This window comes from Talpa europaea (assembly GCF_964194135.1).
Source record: "Talpa europaea genome assembly, chromosome: 8".
In the NCBI taxonomy this organism is placed as follows: domain Eukaryota; kingdom Metazoa; phylum Chordata; class Mammalia; order Eulipotyphla; family Talpidae; genus Talpa; species Talpa europaea.
In genome coordinates, this window is record NC_140075.1 from 97,960,162 (window position 1) to 97,983,297 (window position 23,136).

At 41.9% G+C, this 23,136-nt stretch overlaps 1 protein-coding gene across 8 annotated transcripts in view; it reads left to right on the plus strand.

Annotated features, from left to right (window-relative positions):
- The window catches only part of SIPA1L1 (signal induced proliferation associated 1 like 1), a gene marked incomplete at its 5' end in the record, with an annotated part of 130,417 nt that overhangs the window by 85,094 nt on the left and 22,187 nt on the right, over window positions 1-23,136 (plus strand). For 6 of the 8 annotated variants that reach the window (XM_084241191.1, XM_084241190.1, XM_084241192.1 and 3 more), the window contains 4 exons: window positions 5,934-6,083; window positions 10,975-11,099; window positions 13,705-13,823; window positions 17,039-17,481. In XM_084241191.1, the coding sequence (XP_084097317.1) occupies window positions 5,934-6,083; window positions 10,975-11,099; window positions 13,705-13,823; window positions 17,039-17,481 (837 nt within the window). Of the gene's footprint in view, window positions 1-5,933; window positions 6,084-10,974; window positions 11,100-13,204; window positions 13,268-13,704; window positions 13,824-17,038; window positions 17,482-23,136 lie in introns of all 8 variants that reach the window. The other 2 variants (XM_084241188.1, XM_084241189.1) reach the window with 1 other exon arrangement.

Here is a 23,136-nt window from a genome sequence, read left to right on the forward strand (position 1 = left end):
TTTGGTTGTGACACTTTCCATGAAGTGTTTGTGTTGGTGAAGGCAGGTAGAGCTAACTAAGGGGTTAGTGTGTGTGGTGGGCTGATGGATTCTTATCTGTCTGTATCTCAGAGTTTTGACTAATTTCATCAGTTTTCTTGTACCTCAGCCAAAAAAAAAAAAAAATAAAGGAAAAAAGAAAAAGACTTTATTTAAGCATTCTCTTTTGTGACAGCTGATCCAGGATCTACCAGCTCAGCTCTGACCTCACCAGGCCTTGCTGCAGATCCTCCTGTCCGTCCCAGTTACCTCACACCTGATGCTCGTGCTCCTACAGTTCAGCCTGCAAAACCCACTCATCCTTCCTGTCATGCCCAACCCAGGGTCACACCGATGTCTCCACTGCTCCATCCTAACATGCCGTCATGGCCACACACACCCTGGTATTCCTGCATCCCAACTCTTGTGAAAATCCTTGGTTTCCTACAAACCCATCTCAAATACATTTCTTCATAGAGCTTCCTTTCCCCTAGTTTCTCCCAACAAGAGATGATTTCTAACCTGCCTGAGCACCTATATATTTAGTGTGCACTGCCCTCATGACAGATTTTGTTTGTGTTTTACTTAAAAACTATAGGTGACAGCTACTGTGCTCATATCTGGCGCCAAGTTTCCTATTCAGAGTCTTTTGTTGAGTTTTTACCCATCTCATGTACAGGATGCCCAGGGATTGAAAGATGTAATAACATACACAAAGTCATAGTCAGTCAGTGTGGAGCTGAGATTAGCATCTGATCCTTTAGACTCCAGACCCCTCTTCTAGCCGCCACACTACGTGAATGAAATCCACCACCGTACCTATAGCTCTAGGATCATTTGTGGAATGATTGTGTGTCTGTATGTCTCCCAGGGCACAGCAGTCAGCTGAGGCCAGGTTCATGGGCATGTGTGCCACCTGGGCAGGTGCACAGGACCCTGTGCTTAGAAGGGCCCACGCTGGGTTTCATGCTCTGCTGCTGTTGTCTTGAAATTTCTCATATTGTATGAACCAAAGAACCCATATTTTCATTTTGCACTGAATCCCACAAATCATGTAGCTGGCCCTGCCTGTGATCCATTTTTATTTTCTATTCTTCAGAATCACCCTTAGACATAAAATTGATTCTTTTCAAGAGGCACCCATGATGTGTGCCAGGCTCTGAACTTCTCACCGCTTGCTGCAGCTGTGAAGTGATGGTCCACTTAACTCAGTACAGTGAATTGCTGTATTTTCCCAACTGTACAAGAGAGTTATTCCTTGTAAATCCACCTTGTCACAGGAGACGCATCAGAACAGGTTTTCCATGATGCTGTTATGTGGCTGGCAAGCCAGACATAGCTCTGGGTCCCAGCGTGCACAGTAGGGTAGGTGAAAAGACAGTGGGGTCAGGTGCTAGAGCTGCAGCATGACTTGTTCAAATGGTCGTCTGGATACAGCACCCAAACCACATTACCTCGAATCATGTTTAGAGAACTTGTCTTCTACATAATTTTGGAAGAATCCCAGTTGATATACATTGCTGAAGACAGACTTTAACTTGGTCCTGTTCCCTGGGTGAGTCGTGTTTTAATTGCCAAGTTGTGGTAAAATGCTGTGCTTAATTATGGACTCCAGTATCTAATTTGTCAGTCATTGCCGCTATTTGAAACTCTCTCAATTGTTTTCACCACCCTTCCACATCTTTCCACTGTGTGTGCTTGAGTTACAAAGGCCTTCATCTCCCTGGACACATCTCAGCAGTGCTGTCACTGGGAGTAAAAATCAGGAAATAGAGGCATAATTAAATGTAAAAACGACTGAGGGGGAGGAATGTATCATCAACTGCTTGCATGCTGAAAATTCCTTATTAAGAAATTTATAAATTATAATCAGTCACAAGCTTAAGAGATCAATTAAAGTAATCCATTCATATTAACAGTGTATGTATAGTCCTGTTCATGGAAAAGGTGTGGTGGGGAGCAATGGTTATTTGTTGGAAATCTGGGGTTTGAGGGGGGCATCAGTTTCTCTTTTATCCTGGTGTGAGAATACTTCTGGAAAAATGAGGAACTGATACTGGTCTTGGAGCATCTCTTCCTAAATGTCCATCCCTTGAACTCTTTGTTTACATTGCAATGGAAGTGCTTTGCTGTAAATGAAAAGGTAGTGTTGAAGTGTAGTCCTGTGACTATGGACAGACAAACTGGCTGGCTGTTGATCATGACTGTTTCAATCACTACATTCTTTGTACAGTCAAAAGATACCCATGTTTTATTTCTGCAGGGGGAAGTAATTGCCATTTAATATCACTTTAAAAACATCTAGTTATTTCTTGGCTGAACTTATAAAAATATAGGGAAGAGAATCTACTGAAATTAATGCTAAAAGGTTTAGAAATTTCCTTTCTGACAGTGACCAGAATGTTAGGAAAAATTATTTCTTAAATTCCGTAGAGCTGGACAGATTGATCCTTGTCTTCTAAACCTATCTGAGTGTTAACATTCAGATGTTGAGGGCTTGTTAAGACTAAGAGAAAACAGAAATATCTGGATTCATCTCAAAAGAGAAAACTTGTGATTTTGCACCACCTCTTCACTGGCCTCTTAAGGTACTTGAGAGTGGAAGGAAAGAGACTCAAGAGGTCAGCATGCTGGCACCTCTCTACCAGTTTGGGGTAGGGGTGCTCCTTTTCAATGCGGCAGGACAGCAAGCTGCCCCGCTTCCAGTAACGACCACCCACAGTCCATCTCCAGCAGAAGGGGCCAGCTGTGCACAGCAGGTGGTACCGCCCTCTCCCTGAACTAGGCCTGTTCTCAAATATTTGTGTGGCAGTATCAAATTCAGGAAGTCTGGAGAGAACAGCTAAGTCATCAGCATAAGGACCAATTCTGATCTGTTTTTGCCCAACGTACATCTATCTAGAGCCATACAAGGCTTGGGGTGGCATTCCATCAGTTGATGTGCAGACTCTATGTGTGTGAACAGTCAGGCAACAAAGCCGCTATTGAGTTATATAAATGCAGAAAGGGGATGGGAGTGAATGCTGGCCTTCTGGAAATGCTTTTTTTTTTTTTAGTTTGGGATAACTCCAGTAACCAAGTAGAATGTTCTGATACATTTGCCAAATAAAAGAGCTGAGGTTGAGAGTGAGCCTGAGATATTTCAGCTTAATGAACATCTTAGAGGGCAGGGTAAGAAAAGCAAGCTCTAAATACAAATGTAAAAGTTACAGCTTAACTTTTCCTGTGACATTGTGTTATCATTTCCCTATGGAAACATAACACATCCAGCATTCACCATAAATGGGATTCATTAGTATTACTTGTTTACCTTAAGAAAGTTTAAGAACCATCCGGCCCCCAGATGTAGCATTGGTCCCAACTATGTTGATGTTGTACTGTTGTCCTTGTTCTCCATCATTCTGCGACACCACCTCCTCTTTGCAGTAAGAAAATAAAAGCAGTTATAAAATGACGGTTTGAAGTTTCCCTGATTTAAAACCAAACTTTTAAAGCAGAAAGAGTGTAGTAGCTCATGACATGTGAATTCATGCCATTCCTTAATCCTTACCTAGTTTTTTCTTTATAACCAACTCTTCTCATTCCACTCCCCACCCCCAGTCTCCTTCCAATGATTTCAGAATATATAGTGAGAAATTTAGGAGGTGTCTTAATGGAAAAAAGTAAAGGGAGATCTTTTTTATGGTGTCCAGATAAATGTTTTGATCTTCCTGTCATCAAAACACATTGCCAAATGTAGGGGTGAGCTAGCGTTCCTAAATACTGGTCTTCAGTTTCTGTACTGCTCATAGGGATTCTTTTTCATCCAGCAAACATGTATTGAGCAATCAGACTTGTAAAGATAAATGCTCAGTTCTGCTTCTTAAGGGCAGAATCTAGTTAGGGAGATAGACACACATAAAACTCATCATCTTTTAGGATGTGCTAAAATGGTGCAAAAAACAGACTATTGTAGAATGCAGGAAGGTGCTGATCGATGAATTCAGAAATAAGATGTTAGAATTAAGCCTTGGAGAGAAAGAATTTTTTGTGAGTTAAAAGGGGGGAGGGGTTCCAAACAGAGAGGTAAGATGAGCAGAGATAGGAATGCTAATGACAGTCCTAAGAACCAGGACACACCAGGTATGAACAGAATGTGAATGTGCAGAAAAAGGGCATGGAGGAGAGAATGAGGTTGGGTAAGATGGTGCAATGCCTGGAAGAGGGTACCAGGGATTGGTCCTTGATCCTGTAAGCAAAGGGAAGCTATCTAGAGCTTGTCAGCATTCAGATGAGTTGGAAATGGGCTGAGGGGCGTTGGAGCTTCTGGGGTGGACAGATCCGGGGAGTCAGAAGAGCAGTTAGAGCAATGTTGTTCTGATCCAGGCTGGAGATGGGGGATCCAGGGGGCCATCAGCAGGTTGGAGACTACTTACTTTTTTGTCTTTGTGTTTTCAAGACCAGCACCCATTGTACTCAACAAATAGTTGAATTTAATTAGACCCATTGACTTTAGAGGATGAAAAAAGGGGAGGGGGAAAAAAGGACTTCAAGATGTTTACCTTGAGAAACAAATATAGGAGGGCCAGGATTGGGGGTGGGGGAAGGGAAAAACCCATTCATGTTGAAGAGGTTTGATTTGAATTTCTGGTGAGGGAGCTCACAGAGGTGTCTAGAAGACAGCTGGAGAAGGCAGGATGTCACCAGGGAGGGAGAAGTGGCTCTCAAGACAGCTCTGCCTCTTGGGCTTGGGGCTCATACCTTTTAGTGTCTATTCTTATTCTTTTCCCATTAGTAAAATTTCTCACTGTGATTTTGTTACCCCTCCTGTGCCTGAGACCCCATCCTGCCCTGCTATAGAACATACCCTGGTAGGAAAATGCCATAGTTCAACAGGTCAGGTTCTAGAAGGTTCTGTGCAAAATCATCTGACCATGCAGACCCACCGCAGACTCTCTACTTAAGAAAAACCAGTCATCTCTAAGTGACCACTGTAGCTTGGCATTGAGTGTGGTGGACTTAGAATCAAGAGACCTGGCTTATTGAATGAATGACTTCAATTGCATCCCTCAACTCCAAAGTGAACAAGGCCCACCCTGCTCCAAGAGTCAGATGACGTGTGTGAGCATCCACTTCTAAAATAAAAGCTCACAGCTAATAAAGTCCAGTTTCCCCTTCATCACACAGCTGTCAGCATCATTTACAAGTGTCCCAGCGGCTGCCCCTGGCCTGCTCGAGTAGTGGAGGTTGAGGAGGGAAAGTCTACTCCCTGACTATAGGCTGCAGTGTCTGTGCTGAGCGCAGTCAGCAGGCAAAGGATCCTTGACCTTAGAAGTAGATGTATTAGGCTGCCACACCCTTACTCTGATAGGCTATGAATTCAGTAATTCCTATTAAATTCGATTGCAGTCTAGGCATTTTTTCATAGAGGTTTCTGTATCAAACAAATTTGTAAAAATTAAATGGTAAAATCTGAACATTCATTTCAGACTTCAGTAATAAAATTGGAAAACAAAGAAGCTTGCAAAGACGGTGACAATCTCATTGTGGTCATGCAGCCTAAGAACTGATGTGAGAAACTGGAATTAATCGCTGTTTGATGCCACTGGGGTTCTGTTATCCTCCACACGGCCATACTAGGGCGCTGCATAAGCAGATCAACCCACTGAATTCTGGCAGTTTTTGGAAACATACATTTTTTCATCCCTTTTATTTTTGACACCTCCTACCCCCACCCCCTTTAAGGCAGTTTTCCAGCTGTTCCCTGAGGGAACGGTTTAGGGGGAGTTTCTTCTGTAGGCTTCCAGCTGGCTTCATTTTCACTATCTCCATGAAGTCGCTGCCTTTGTCAAATTTATATGCTGTGATCCATCATGCATTGCCTTGGGATTCTCCCTCTGAATTGTTGACTTAATATTTTTGGTTTGCACATGCAGGCTGTCTCCTGGTTCGGACATCTATGTGACGGTCTCATCCATAGCGTTAGCAAGATCCCAGCAGTGCCGTAACTCCCCGAGCAACCTGTCTTCATCCAGCGAGACTGGCTCGGGTGGAGGCACTTACAGGCAGAAATCCATGCCCGAAGGGTAGGTATGCCATCGGCCCTGCTGTGCACGGTTTACCATCTTTCCTCTGAAATGCAGACATACAAAATGATTTCCAGTCAGCTCACTTTGAGCAACTTAGAAAAACCATAAGAGAAAATGCGGTTGGTTGTCCAGATAGAAAAGTGTCTTCATTAACTGGTCAAAAGTGTTTTGGGAAGTTTATCATCTTCTACTCTAAGGGACTCAGTGGCAGAGAAATCAGATAACATTTGTCTTTATGTTCTGTGCTGTCTCGTTCATCATAGTGCAGGTTTTCTCACTTATTTTCCTCCCGCGTGAACTGCTGGCCCTGACTGGAGTCAGTATTGCTGTTAAAGGAGAGAAAATGATCATCATATCCAATGCTTAAAATTATTTTTCTCACACACTAGAAGTCTTCTGTGATTTCATCCCGTGGGTGTTTTTTTTATTTTTTCTTTTCTTTAAAAAAAAAAAAAAACACTAAACACCCAAAAGTAACTATTTGTGTCTGACAGGACTTACAAACTAAAAAGCTAAATGTGCAGGATTTTAGAGGCTGCTAAAGGGAGGGGGGAGGGCTGGTGGCAGGACTGAAATGTCTGAAGCTGGAAGTAATTGGCAGCCAAGCATTACAGGGCGCCCACCAGCCAGCCCTGCCCAGCGGAAGGGGAAGAAAACCATCCCCACTTCCTTCTGGGAGAGCTCGCTGGGGAACTTGAAGAAGAAACCTATTGAAAATCAAATCTGAGATGTTTAAAAAGCTGATGTTTCTATTCTGAGTTTTCCGCAAATGTATTTTTAATAAATACACACAGTCTGTTTACTTTCTTGAGATTTTTACCACATTACAGAATAAGGATGCTTACTAAGAATACCTTCATAATGGGTAGTTTCTCAGTCCTACAGTATATTGTTGGCTTTCACAGCTATTATGATTTTTGTTGTTGCTAAATATTTATGTTAGCAGAAAGTAGGTAGGTAATAAGATCACTATAAAAATATGCTACCCTCCCCACCACGGTTCTCCAGGATTCCCTTGGTAGCATATCTAAAGTTCATATTTCTTATTTTAATTACTTCACTGACAATGAAAAAAAATTTTTAGCTCTTCTTCATGAGTCCCTGAAAAAGGTTCTATAAGTATTATTATTAAACCACACCACAAGCCCCCAAGTTATTTCTTACTTTAATTAGTAAATTGAAAATGGTCTGGTTTGACTTCAAAAGTAAGAATTCAACTTCAGTGTTAGTGCAGCGATAAAATATAAATGAGCTTACCACAACAGAAAAAAAAAGGATTGTTTTCTTCTGACTATGTTAGACTTCAAATGTATGCCAAAAATTTAACTTGAAACATTAGTGTTTTGGTGAATATGAATATCAGAAATGTGGTTTCGATGCCCATGCTGCATAATAGCTTTTTAAAGGAGGTTGCAGTTATTCCACGTGATGTTTAACACGAACCCTAATGATGTTAAGGGTTTTCCCCTTTGTGCCGCTACCCAGTAATTAGTCATATTGTGTAATGTCTTCTTTACCTGGGGTGACCTTTCTTATGACCCATAGTCTTTCACTGGGTCCCAAATAACTTGTGCTTGCCTGACAGTGAAGCAGGAGTATGCGGAGTCTGCTGCATAATCACTAATGTTAAGCTGGACAAAGCCCAGGAGCACGTCCTAACAGTGGGTCAGTGCACGATGATTGTCCACACGTGAAACCTGCCCCTCGCTTGCCCTCCCTCTGCCTGGGTAGCCCATTGGTAGACCATTTTCAATTTACTAATTAAAGCAAGAAATAATTAGGGGGCTTGTGGTGTGGTTTAATAATAATACTTATAGAACCTTTTTCAGGGACTCATGAACAAGAGCTAAAAATTTGTTTCTCATTGTCAGTGAAGTAATTAAAATAAGAAATGTGAACTTTAGATATGCTACCAAGGGAATCCTGTTTTGTTATTTTTTTCTTTACATAACTATTCTGAATATTTTTAGGAAAGAATTTATTCCCTTAGAATTACTTTTCCTTGCACAAAGAAATGGGAAGAGTTAAAAGCAGATAATTCAGCAAGGCAGTCAGAAGGTCTCTTTCTCTGCCTTTTTCCCAAAGAAAATCATTGCATCTAAATGTACCCTTTTCCCTTATGAGTCAACTCTGGGTGTCTGCATGTTTCAAAGGGTGGCTGCCCACTTCCTAGGATGAGGATGTTGAGTCCATCCAAGTCAGTTGAGAAATGAAAATTTAGTGAGGAGGTTAATAATACCTGTTCTATGTGAGCGGGGCGGGGAAAGGCACCTGCACAAGTTTAGGATGAAAATGAGGTCGTTTAAAAGTACCCTGTTTAGATACCTAGAGGTGGAAGGGCTCAGCCATGTGGTATTTTTACTTGTTTTCCATAGTGGCTCCACCAGTTTCCATTTCTACCACCATGTGTTGCGCTCCTTTAAGTCCGCGTCCTGCTCTGTGCTCTTTTCTTAGCTCTTTGCTCATGACCATTCTAACTAGTGTGAGGTGGTATGTCGTGGCTTTGATTTGCATTTCCCTGATACTGTGTGATTATGAGCATTTTTTTCATGTCCTGTGGCCGCCTGTCTGTCTGTCTTTGGAGAAATGTCTCTTCAGATCTTCTGCCCATTTTTTTGATTGGTTTATATGTTTTTCTGTTGTCATTGAGTTGTGGGGAATTCTCCCAGGCATAGGTTGCCTTTGCATTTGTTGTGGTGGTTTCTAGTGTGATGTAGTCATTTATCAAGGTGTGAAACTGTCCTCCTGAAATACATCACTTCCAATGGTATCTCAACAAAAATAAATATTTAAAAAATGTTTCAACAAAATTGAAAAAAAAAAACAAAACACTGAAAGGCACAGGGTCCACCACCGTGGAGATTTATTTCTGGACCACACACTTGGGCTTGTCCACGGGAGGGAGAGGCTGGGTAAGCGAGGAACTTGCAGCCCATGGTGTGTGAGAAACTTCTCTGAGGATGTGTACCCTGAAAGTGAGAGTTGTGACTACCGTAGCTCTCCCAGCACTCTTAGATGAGGGATTAAACTGTCCATGAGGGCAACTGAGACCAATAAATGAAAGTTATAGAGAAAACCTCTCTCTGGCCCATTATGAGGAAGATAATTGAAAGCTGTTGCCCCTCTAGGCAGGACTGAGGGGTTCATGAGTTAGAGCTCCTGGTCACTACGTTTCATGTATCAGCCAGATGATTGCTTCGAAACTCCTTTAGGTCTGAACTGTGACTGCAAAACTATTAGGTACTCCATGAAACAAAACCCAACTAAGCCCTTCCAAGAGTAGCACCATGTAAAATCAGAACAGGTTTTGTCTGAGCTTCTCAAGGATAGTAGGATCTTTGCATCCCTAACACCCAGCATACAAGTGTGAGAAGAAAATGAAACTGCAAGACCATTGCATGAAATATTTTTCAAGGCAGAATTTAATTTCTTGGTTAACACCACACAGCAAGAAAAAAAATTAGCTTAAAATTCAGAAGTTTAAGATGTTATCTTTTGTTTTGACTGCTACCAAAAATTAGAAGCAAAATTAGAGTCCATTTCTAGTCTTTATATTTCTGCCTTTTTAAAAAATGGTGTTAATTCATTGTAAATCTAGAACAGAATTAAAGGGCTATTTGCTTTTCTACACTAACCAATGACCCTACTGTTTAAGGAGATGAAAAAGTTCATAGTGAATCTTTTTTTTTTAAATAAGGAATTTCACTGAAGTGTTCATAAATCAAGGTTTGTGTTTTTATAATGGAAGTAGTTTTTTGAGTGAGGTTTATGATTGTGTTTGTAAATGACTGTCATTTGTGGCACTTGTGGAAAAAAACTAGGGAGATGCTATAGTGGGAGTTTTATTAAAATATTTGATAACCTTCTCTTCTTTGCCAGTGCTTTTATGTAGATTTTTCTTCCTGGATCCATACAGTAGAGTTGGCAGTTTACAGACTAGAGAAATAGAGGTGAACCGGAGTGACTTTGGGGGGAGCTGGAACTTGGCTGCAGATGGTCTTCTTAATTTCCTACTCTTTCCAATATGCCACTTGCTGTCCCTCCCTGTGTGTTTATCTCTCTGGGGAGAATAAGAGAGAGAGAGCACATGCATCAATTAAGTCAGGTCCTGTTAGTCTTTTATTGTATAGGCTACTTACAAGTTCATTAGTACCCACATACAGATTTGTAAAGTTCTGCATAAATGTTTGAATTTTATAACTCTTTTTCTTTTTTTAATGGGCTCGATCAGTATTTACTTTGTTGATATTGCTAGTCAAGGCATGTACTTTAAGTATATATTATGTTGTTATTCTACACAGGGAAAACAACTCTGGGCTCATTAAACAGCTAAATGTTCTTTCCAGAAATGGGCTTTTACCTTCAATGTATACCAGTTTACCTACTTCCAAATTGCCCTTCCCAAAGGCAATTTAAAATTGATACATTTTGAAAATGGTCTCTGTGTCATGTAAATGGATAGCAATCTTTGTCTCTTAGACCTTACAGTAACTGCTCAGAAAATATTTGTTCCGAGAATGAATGACATGGTGATTTAGCAAATTACCAACCTAAGAAAACAACCCCCTGAGATGTGCCCATTGAAAGGTGTACTTGGAACATAGAGATGGTGAGATGTTTCCTTTGACTTTGAATGAATCTGATGGCTCCTGCCCTTGGCTACAGTCGATGTATTTAGCACACATGCCTTTCTGAGCCGAGCAGTGTATGCAGACCACAGTCTGCACAGTTCTGCACGCATGTACGAGGATGCATGCACAAGTACACACGTGTAAGCAGAGCTAGCAGTACCTGTTGTGAGAGTCTAGTTTATCACACCAAGGACTATCTTCCCCCATGGGTGAGGACCCTGATGTCATCTTCGCTTTGTTTGGGGAAATTGCCACAGGTTTGGAGTAAGCCGCAGATCCCCAGCCTCCATCGACAGGCAGAACACCCAGTCAGATATTGGTGGCAGCGGGAAGTCCACACCCAGCTGGCAGAGAAGTGAGGATAGCATTGCCGACCAGATGGGTAAGTCACTCATTTCTGCGAAAAGCAAGGTGATGTTACATCAAGGTGATTTTGGCCACCTCTTGATGATGTCATCCAAGCATTCTGATGAAATATAGCCCTGGTTAATAAACATGTATTAGAATTGAGGCGTGGTAGATTACAATATGTGTAAAGCAACAAAAAACCTGAGGGAAAAGTCAGAGAATGAAAAATGACCTCAAATTTAAAAATAGAAAAGGCATCAACATTATTTTCAGCCCTGAGATTAAATGCACAAGTCCCAGGTATCTCTCTTCTCCCTTGTTTGTTTAGCCTAGAATACGTATTTGGAGAGATTTTGTTGGTTTTCTTAATGTTACGTTTTAAAAACAAAAAACTGTGTGCAGGTTGGGAAAGAGATGTAGTTGTTGTTCAGGCACAGATGTAACTTGATTAGGACTCTTTCTCAGTGCATTTCCCCCCACACTGCTATTACGCTGTCAGCTAAGGAAATGTCTTAGCTGTCTAAAACAGCTGGATGGAGAAGATGTACCTTGGTGAGCTTCATTTGGATTTCTGATACTTAGCCTTTTCTGCCTCTGCATGCAGTTATTCTACAGTAACTCCAGATCACTCATTGATATGCTAAAACGTTAGGCTGCACCATGATTATTCCAATACCGTAGTATCAGGGACTTAGTAGCAACACATAGATAGAGCCAGAACTTGAATCTAGAGTGTTAGGTATTTCAGTGCCTTCATTTTATCTCTAGTAGCATTACCATCCATGCGAGATAAAAAGAAGTAAATCTCAGGACTGAGAAAGATGAACTTTCAAGGCAAAGACCCATCTTTTGGATCTTCTCTGCAAGTGCACCTTTTGTTCTGTTTTAATGACTGTGACCCTGGGAACGTACAAGTGGAGATGTGTCAGGCCAAGGCCTGAGTTGAGGAAGAAAAATGTAATTCTTAGGTTCTGAAGATATGCTTTGTTCCAGAAACTTCAGTGAGATGTGCCTTGTTGTTAAAGCCATCTGTCATTCCCCACTCTCCTCCCACCCAACACAGAAAACCTGAGCATATTCAGATCTGCTGTTCTGCTCTTGACAGAATGTTTTTAATCCCATATGTTTTGATACTGTTGGGATGGTAACGACACATGTGTAAAGGATCCTTCTTCAGCATGACTTTACCAGCTTTTTTTGGCTCCAAGTACTGGTTTTGAACAAAGCCACCAGCAAGTCTTTTGTGTGGTGTGCAGTGTCACACTTCACTCATGTGAAGTCCTGTGGGGAATGAAAAGGTATCTTGGGACTGGAAAGGGTAATTACAAGGTTCTTCCTAGATCCCTATTCATTCTCTCATATGAAACTCCCTCTGCTCATTTTCCCTTGCACCCACTTTAGTCACTCTCCACTGCAAATAGGTAGAACTGAAATTTGTATCAATGGGCCTTTTTTTACACATTCGTTCATCCCATTATTTTTATTATTGAGATAACCCCTTGAGGCTGCTAGAAAAACCTTTTCACCAAGTGGTAACCTTTCTCCATCCAAAATCTAAGGCTTCAAATAAAATATGAAGATAAATATTTATAATTTTTAGATTTTATGGCATTCCAGGAGAATAAATTTTTCTAGCTAGTACATCAGAAAAAATCTGGGTCTTAGTTGGTATAAACCATGCTAGTAAGAAAACAACAACAAAAAATTGTTACATTTCCAGCACTCAGTACACTCCATTTGTAAGAACAAAGTTGTCTGGCAATATGCAGGCCGATTGATAATATGGAGGAGATTCCTGTTAGCTATACCCACCTGTCTTTGTACATCAGCGTGTTATAAACTGGCACCCCATTGAAGGCAAGGAATTTAACTTAATTGACTCCTTCATCTCAGTGGATGTTGTTTTCTGCCTTTCTGCTTCTGGAAATGGTTGAGAGTCAGAGTATGTTGCTCAGCCTTTGTGTGTCGGGAATGGTGTTGCAGAAGTCCAGAACTGCTGCTGTTAGCTATAGGCATGTTAAAGGTTAAATCACTTACCTTTCACCTTTGGAACCCCATCGTGAACAGCAGCTTGGAGTCCAAAAGGAAGCAATTGTTTTAAGTAAACTAGTTGCTGTGTGTCTTTTCTGTTGTGCTTAGCTTACAGTTATAGAGGACCTCAGGATTTCAATTCTTTTGTCCTCGAGCAGCATGAATATACAGGTAAAATATTTCCAAAGTGTCATGGTAAGTAACACGTGATTGCATCCATGCCTGTCTAGGTAATGTAGACCAAGCCAGGTTAGCCACACTTTGCAATGAATGACTATCATAAATTTAATCCATGTACACTAAACTTTCCCCCAAAACCAAAAAGTTGATTCCTAACTTTGCTGCGTTGTTCATGGCCTTTGGTTTGGTGGTACTTGGCTATGCTAATGTGTATGACATGACACACTGTCACCAGCTGCAAGCTTTATCCATCAGCCACTTAGTTTCTGACATGCTGTCTATTGTGTAAACTCTCAACAAGCTTTTTGCTGAAATTCAGAGTTTGCTGGTCAGTGAACTGACAGATGCAATGCAAGCCGTCTTCATTTGTCAACTTGTGCTTTTCCCTGTTTAGTGCTTGCCCTATAATGTCCTGTGCTGTATTCCAGAGCCAACGTGCCATCTCCCCGCAGTATCAAAGGTACTGCCAGCTTTCCGAGAGAGCCCCAGTGGGAGATTAATGCGGCAGGATCCAGTGGTTCATTTGTCACCAAACAAACAAGGACATGTAAGTTAACTGCATAATATTAAAAACAATAGATTCCTAGCACTGTGCCTTCCGTACAGTGTGAAAATGGTACACGTCTGCCACGCTCTTTCTTCCACACTGTCAAAGAAAAAGTCAGCCTGGCAGAAGTGGGTATGTGCTGCCGTGGGCCTGGAATTTCGGTTGCAGTGGCCCTAAGGTTGTGTTGACATAAATTGTAGTTCCACATTGGTGTGCACCCGCCACCCAACAGGTCTGGATGGAAGACGGATCCAGTCACAAACAATCCTAAAATGTTAGAAATAGAAATGTGCTAGCAGTGAATTCTATTTGCTTATTCAATTGCAAGCATAAGCATCAGTCAAGGAAACAGGCAGCTTCATGATCTCGCCCCCTAACTGCTTCTCTTATCTTCCATCACTGCTCACATTATTGTCCTTTTCCCATAATAGTTCCTGATCATGTAAAGGTAGAATTGAGATAAAGATTATCATTCTCCCTCCACCCCGCCCTCTTAATATCCTTGTCTGTTCACTGGACTGTGTATTTATGTATGTGTCATCATATAGGATGAGGAAATACTGTAGCTTATATGAGGCTCAGAGAACTTCCAGCGAGGAGGCTGTCATACATTTTGCTCTGAAGAAATGAACATTGAAGCTGAAAACAAGAGAACCCTGTGTGTGTGTGTGTGTGTGAGCGAGCTGCCCGCTCTCCACCGTGGGGAGGGATGGGCTGAGGAAGAGTGGTGCACTCTTTAACACAGTGCTGCTGTGTGTAAACGAGGATGCCCCAGTCCACTTGTTGGCTTCCCCTCCCTCATTAGTAATTTTTATATTGATTACATGGTTAAATAATATTTCGAATAGATTTGTTTGACAAAATATGTTCTTAAAATTAAATTCACCTCCTTTTTACTTTTATAGTCTGACTACTAGAAAATTTTAAATTACACGTGTGGCTCATGTTATGTTTCTCCAGAAGCCTGTCATGTGCTTTACACTTTCCGCTCCTCTGAGTTTGGACTGGCCGCATAGAAAGTGCCCAGTCGCCATACATGGCTAGGGGCCGCCAAGCTCCGCAGCACAGGACAGCACTCAACAAGTTCTGCCCTACAGATAGTGAAAATGAGCCAAGCCTTGAACACAAACATTGTTACTGAGGAAAACGGAGTTGTGCCAGCAAAGTAACCGGGGTTGATTCCTTTTTAGGGGGAAGAGATCTATCACTCTGAGGTAAAATAGGGGTGTATTCCCCTCCCCCTTGCCTCAGCCGGTCAAGAGGGCATTCATTCCTCAACCAAAGTACACACAATTCTTGCCACTTTCCTCTTAATCTCCACTAAGTATCTGGAATTCCTGCCTCCCTCTAACTTAATATTCTCCTGCATTCAGGTGTCTTTTGAAGTCATACTTCTTTGGTAAGCTACATGACAGTCTTTCTAAGCAGCTAAGTTACTATGTAGAAAAGATTTTCTAATTTAGCTGCAGTCCACATATCAGCTATTTTCAGTTTCCTAACATGCACCCATTTAAAGTGTACAATTTCATGATCTCTAATATCTTCACAAAGTTGTGCAGCCAGCACTGTGATCTGACTCTGGGATATTTTCAACACCCCAAAAGAAGTCCTATATCCTTAGGCAGTCACCCTTACTCTTCCCACCCCCTCCAAGCTCTGGACACACACTAATTTACTTTCTGTCTTTATGGATTTTCCTGTTCTGAACACTTCATATGAACAGAAACATGCTGTTTGGTTTCTTTTAGTTAGCATAATGTTTTCAAAGTTCTTCCATGTTGTAGCATGTATCAGTACTTCATTTCTTTTTGTGACCGAATCATATTCCATTTTAGGGACTTAACCAAATTTTTTATCTATTTACCAGTTGATGGACAATTTGGCTTGTTTCTACCTTTTTGGCCATTATAAATTATGGTGCTATAAACATTCATGTAGAAGTTTTTGTGTGAACATGTTTTCATTCTCTTCAAAGTGTGGACTTGTAACTGTTTTCCCACAGCGGCTGGCCCAGTTTACAGTCCCATCACCAGTGCCACCCACCATTATCGTCTGCCTTTTGATTAAAGTTGTCTTAGTGGGTGTGAAGTGTTTCTCATTGTGGTTTTGATTTGCATTTCCCTAGTGAGTAATGATGATGAACATTTCTCATGTGCTCATTGGCCATTTGTCCATCTTTTTTGAAAGATATTTCAGATCCTTTGCCCATTTTTTTTTCAATTTTAATTTTTTTTAAGATTTATTTATTCATGCATACAAGAACGGGGTACAGGTCAGATGTGCAAGAGGGTGAGAGGATTCACCAGAGACAGAGAGGGATCAGAACAGGCAGACTGATGAAATACACTGCTGAGGGGAACAGTGGGAGAGACAGGAGAGGTCTGCTGCGCCATGTGGGTATCTCGCCGGCCGGGCTCAAACCCGCGCTGCAGAGACTGCCGACAGCTTCATAGCGCTGTGCTCAACCACCTGCGCCACCAGGGAGGCCCCCTTTGCCCATTTTTAAATTGTGTTTTTTGAAGCACAATTGTTGATGAAGTCCAGTGTATTTATTTATTTTTATTTTTTATGCTTTTTGGTGTCATTGCTAAGAAATAACTGCACAACCCAACGTCATGAAGCAATATACCTGTGCTTTCCCCTAAGAGCTTGCAGTATTTTAGCTCTTACATCGAGGTCTCTATTTTTCTATTCGGTAGGAATCCAACTTCATTATTTTTTGCATGTGGATATCCAGTTGTCCCAGCACCATTTTTGGAAGATACTATATCTCCCCCCACCCCCACTGAATTGTCTTGGCACCTCTTATATAAATTTTACCTCTAAGCACTCCTTGGAAAGCTGTCTCCTAAACAGATGCTAACTGGCGAAGGAAAGGTTGCTCTCTGTAGGAGCAAGTCTTCCATTCAGCCTCTGTTTACTCCGAGCAGTCAGACTTGTAGAGTCAAGCAGGTTTTCTGATTGTGATTATAAGCCCTTTGGAAGTCAAATAATGAAAAATGGATCCTAAGAAATATAATTTCCAGGTCTCTGTACAGACACTTCTGGATGGGTTTTTCTAGGTATCTCTTGTCTTTGATTTGTCATCATCATTGACATTTTTGTGCCTCAAGAGCCCATAGCTAGACACGTCACGAGTCAGTCCACCGTGGTTCTTCCCGGTGTTCAAACAGCGGCACCTGCACTGAAGTCCATTTTGCTTCCCTTCCTTGCAGTCTGATAGCCACTACTCCAGCCACTCCAGCAGCAATACCCTCTCCAGCAATGCTTCGAGCGCCCACAGTGACGAGAAGTGGTACGATGGGGACCGCACCGAATCCGAACTCAACAGCTACAACTACCTGCAAGGCACGTCTGCCGACAGCGGCATCGACACCACCTCCTACGGCCCCAGCCATGGCAGCACGGTCTCCCTGGGGGCTGCCACGTCATCCCCTCGCTCAGGGCCGGGCAAGGAGAAAGTGGCACCCCTGTGGCATAGCTCCAGTGAAGTGATCTCCATGGCAGATCGAACTTTAGAGCCAGAGAGCCACGGCATGGACCGGAAGGCAGAGTCTTCCCTGAGCTTGGATATCCACAGCAAGAGCCCGGTCGGCTCCAACCCTCTGACGAGGGAGAACAGCACTTTCAGTATAAATGACGCTGCTTCCCACACAAGGTAACTGCCCTGCCTGGGCTTCTCCCATCCCCAGCCCAGTCCCCAGTTGAGTTTCCTGCCTCATCCCACTTTATTCAAGAATGGATAAGAAAAGGGGGGGTTTTTATGCAGTGACAGTTATTTGTATATATTTAATGCCTTTTATTTGTAACAAAAATACCTCATTACTATAATCCTGATGCATCATTATTTAAACTGTGAGAAAAATTTTCAGATTCGTTCTTTATAGTTGTATTTGATTTTATAAAATTTTCCTAACTACAGATCAGAATTAGGGAAGAGTTTTGTGACTTCCACTTTCAGCTACTGATAGAGTTCTAGAAGGAGACAGTCTTTTGAAGATACTTTGGCCTTATTTTTAAGAAAGGATTTTTTTCTCAAGCTGATATGCCATTATTTATGATGCTGAACACATCCTTTACACGGCCTCTCTGCCAGAGAACATCACTTACCCAGTATTTGCATGGTAATTTTTTACAGTAATTGCCTCCTGACAGTGATATGTTGATGGCAGGGGGCTGGGGGTGCCCAACAGAAAAGTGTAGCTAAAATTAGATGAGCCATCTACCTTGCAGTACTGAAAAGTGCATATTCCCCTGTATCCTTGAAGAGCATGCTCATAGACCATACTATTTTCATATCTGCTTCTGGATTTGAGCCTAAAATCCAAAGTAGCATTAGGTTCTTCCTTTTAGGGAGGAAGCATCTTATCCATATCTTTCTGGATCTGTTGATCTCTGTGTGGTTTCTTTTACCTTTGATGATTTTCAGTCACTGTACAGCTGATTTGACAGCAGTCTAACCTTGCTGTTTTCTGGGGTTGTCTCCTTATTATGCCCTAAAGGGAAATAGCAGAGAAACTAAATGCAGTTTTACTTTTCATGTGCGAATCCAGGTACATAATCTATCTGTGAACCCCAGATGATCTTAATGAGAGAGGGCATCGCCTATTAATTTGAATTTGTTTAAACTGATCAGTTAAATATTCATTTCTCTCATTGTTTCTGTTTTACTTCCCATCTTGAGCAATTCCAGCTTGACCTTACTGTAGGAAGCATCTCACGACTTTTGTTTCTATTTTCCACTGCTATGTTGCAGTAACAAAAAATGACTGTAGTAGGGCTGGACTACATCGCCACCAAGCCAGAAGGCAGCTGGAAAGTCGTCTCAGTGCTCTTAGATACCAGGCACCCAGCTCACCTCCCACAATTCTGAAGATGGAATGTTTGATTCAAGTGTATGACGGAACCGTTTGGAAAAGTAGAATAGAAAGCTGGGCATTAGGTCCCATAATATTCTGTAGACCTAGAACCAGATGGCAGAGTTGTGACACTTCCCGCTGGCTTTGATGCCTCTCACCATCTCTACATCAACTAACCATCTCCTGTGCATCGACTTAGAACGCTTTTTGGTTCAGTATAATTTCTCTATGGTTTCTAGATTTGGTGTGACTCCTCTGTCTCTTTGATTCTCAGTTATTCTATTTGAAAGGAGGATCCCCCCCCCCTTTTTTTTTAAGACTGTTTCACCTGGGTCTGTATTTCTGGTCTACCTTGATGGCAGGAGAAAGTCAGTTATAGAAGTCTTGTCTAGAGTGGCACCACCAGGCAGCATAAAGAAAAGGGCTGGGCATCTGAAGTCAAAGTACAAAATGTGGGCTTTGCCATCTAACGAATCTGACAGATCCCAGGGAACTATTATGTCCCCCTTGAAAAATAGGCACCTGGGCATGCATTATCTGAGTGTGCTGACTGGGGCTGCCTGAAGGCCTCAGGATTATCCCACATGTTCCATTTCACCCTACCCATGCTGAAATCATTTAAATCGTCATTTAGAAAGAACTCTTCTATTGAAAGTCAAACTTACTGGAGAAGAATGTGGCCTTTCAGGGAGGGTGGTAAGGCTTGCCACCCGCTGATAGGTTGAGTCACATTATTTTCTAGACTGGTAAGCGGGATGCTTTGTGACTTCAGTTTGTTGATCTTGGCAGAATGAGCTGGATAATCAGGGCTTTAGCAGCCTGCCTTTTCTGGAGGGAAAGCGGGACTTAGCCACCAAATGCACAATTGCTAGAAAAACTGAAATCGCTGCAAATTAGAGTGTTTGTGTCCTCAAAAGACAGGAACAGCAATTAATGTGGAAATCTCTTGACAGTGCATAAAAGAGCTTGTACCTGGGACTTGGTGACAAAATCTAAATTACAGTGATTAAGTGCCACTGCATATTTCTGGCTGGGCTGTGTTCCTACCCCTCTGTCCCCCAGTCTCCCTATTGATGATTGTGCAGGTTTTTGTGGCACCCCCTGAGAACTGCATTAATGTAGGTTGGTAATTACATAGGGTTGTTATATTCGAATATCATTAAGAGAAGCCATATACACTGATAACTTTCTACAATTAAAAAGCCTATTAATTGTTCTAAGGTATTGCTCCCTAGAATATATGTGTATTTGCCGTGAAGCTTGGAAAGTTAGGGAGACGCTTTCATTTTATTTTTTACAATAATTTTTGTAATGACAGTTTTATTTTCTGATCTTAAAATGAACCCCTCAAAATAATGATTTGTGGTGAACATAGGCAAGGTGAAGAGAGTTATAATTTTAATATACACTTACTAGCTGCATGCACTTTTTCCTCAGCTTTCTGACTTGGGCATTAGGCAGTACCAGTTTTCGTGGTGACCAGAGGCCTTGTTATGTAGCATGCAGAACTCTGGTCCTGCCAACATCACTGATGCCAGAACAGGATTTGAGAGCACATACGACAAAGCTGAACAATCCCTCTGCTGCTCGCACATGCATGTCTCTTCTGTAATGCCCAGACCTGCTTGAGGGTCTGGACTTGGTGCCCACCCTTGTGAGCCAGCCATTGTGCTGCTTCGTCTCACTCCCTGCCCATCGTGCTCAGAGCCCTGGAGCCCGTTAGTATCCATTTGTGTGATCACCGGCTCAATCTAAGCACCTTTGCTTGGTGTGTGCCATCCCACCTGTAATAGGCAGATGCTCACTGCACCCACATAGTGGACAGATGCTCTGCATATTTTGATAAACAAAAAGGAATAGTATCTCCCTTAATGTTTCCACTTTTTGCACAATGACTGAGGCCTCCGCTAACAAACCATTTTGAAAATAACATAAACCTCAATTCCTTACTCTTCTAGGAAACCACTACTGCATTTCAGAGCCTATGATATAGACATGTCAATCTCTGCGCAGAGCTGAGTGTATTTATGTACAGCTCTGCCTATGAGTGTATAGAAGGTGCTGGTGCAGCATAAATTTTAGGGATCATTACTATATAAGATTTTTTTTTTAAACCTGCAAAATATAACGGAGGGATTTTGTAACAGCTTATATGCAAAAATGCATATCTGAGCATAAGGTGGTCAGTGTCTGACATTCATTAAAGGGGCTGATTAAAGGCCAGGAAATATGCCTGCACAGTTGTCAGTCTAGTTTGATTTCATGAATGTGCTTTTTCTGCTGACCTATAAGTTAACTATTCATGCCAGGAAATCTTAAGTTTCTTGAGAGTAAAGGTAAAGAAAGACTTCTTATGTTTAGTGTGCACCGGACAGTAAGGCCATGCCGGGAGCTATCGCAGAATAGCCTGCCTCTATCTGTGTGCCTGTGAGCCCGCACTGACTGTTTCAGTGTTCTCTACACTCTGGCATCCTGTGAGTGTGAAAGATAGGCGTCATTTTCGCATTTAGGAATGATCCATTGTCTTCTCTGTAACATTTTTCTTAAATTTCTTCTCCCTGGACTTTTTAAAAAATTACTCTCCACTCACCTGCATTTTTTTCTTAAAGAGGGAATATTCTGTTTCTAAACTTTATAGGCTAATTCAAAATTTGAAAGTGCAGCCTCCAAAATGGCAAACCCAGAACTCCTCAAGGTGAAGTTGCTCTGCCACCTAATGTGTATAGATCTTTTTCGTGAGTAATTATTACTTTGTGGTCTTGCACACAGTCAACATTCAGGACTATACTTTGTTTTTATACAGCAGAATTCCACGTGATCTGTCCTAAGCTCTTTGATCCCATTTCTCCAGCCTCCAGGAGTGGGTGATTATTTTATCCAAGTCTTCAGTGGCGTTCAACCAGCCTCATAGGCTGAAAAATAGAAACACTGTGGTTAAAGTTTCAAGTGCACATTGAGAAAATGAGGCCTCTGTCAAGCCACAAATGTCAGGTTGGTTGAGGTAGAGCTTACCCACAAAGGGTTTGTCGATGCTTTGTTCTGTGAAACAACTAATGCAGTCACCCAGTCAATGTAGAAAGCCCACATTCTCCAAATGCCATCCAGTCTTCAGACCAATAGAGTTCTGAAAGAACAGAGTCCATCCCTTGTCATGTTTAAACCATCTTACCAAGGTGACTATCTAATTGCTTTAAAAAAAGAAAAGTTGGGGGAAGAATCATCTCAAAAGGAGCAATTGCACAACCTTTCGGAATACTTTGAATACTTAACAGTCCTTTCTCGCTTCAGAATTCTGTCCCACATCTACCAATCTGAAATTCCTCTAGCTTGCAGCTTCAATATATAGTCAAGAAACAGTGGTTTTTCTGAGCTAAAGTCTTCTAGACAACAGGAGGACTTTTGAAAACAGTTTTCAACGATGAAATTTTGTGACAGCCGACTGCCTCCAGGCCAGTTGAGGGAGAAATGTATGGAAAAAAGATTTGGACTTAGCCTAAGACATTGAGCTGACCAGCCATGTGGCTAGTCACCAAGCTTGTCCCACACTATAGCTAATAATTCTCATTCACTTACTAATTTTTTTAAGCTTACTGAAAATGAAAGGGTTATCAATGTATTGGCAATTCTTAATGTCCTTGTAAGACAGCTTTCTGTCACTGCTTTTTTAAGCTTGGCTTCACCTCGTCTGATGCAGTAACTCCTCTTCCTTCAACAGACATGTATCTCCCACCACACCTGAAATTATGTATTTCATTCCATAACCTTATTTTTGCTTCTCAAGTTCCTTGCTTTGTTTTCTTTGTCCTTTTTAGATGCAGACCTGTACATCATTCTTCTCAGTGATGCCAAACCGAATAATAAGAGCTGGGTGTTCTGTCCTTAGCTCCCTGACTAGTTCAGCATTGCACTGGTACAGCTTGCAGTCCACAGTGGCCCCGAGGCCTCTGGCTGCGGTGCCCACTCATACCCCTGTGCTGTATGTATTAGGTGCCCTGATGCTTGTTAAATAGCAAGTTTCAGAGGAAATGTTTTCTTTACTGCAGTGACTTGGATGTTTCCCTCTGCCGACTTATCATTCCTGCTTCCCTTGTTTGTTTCCCTCAGTCCTTTAGAATTAGTGTCTCCTGAATCCCTCCTAAATTGTAGAGCCCAGTATTGAATAGAGTTGGCTAGTGCTGAACACAAAAGGGGGAGTCCTCCTTAGTCATTATCCTCCACACTCTCTCTCACCCAAAAGCTTATTAGTTATTTGTACAAGTAATCACAGGAAACGTGATCAGATCCCCTCCCCTTGGTGCTAGGCCAACATTCAGCCTTTTGCACAGATTTCTCCACGGCCATTGACAGGAGACTAATTGCTGCTCTGCCCCTTCTGGAAATGTCCTTAGCAGCCTGTGTAAAATCCGACCCTCCATGGCAAACCTGAATAGGAGATGATGCCTGGCATTTCCTTC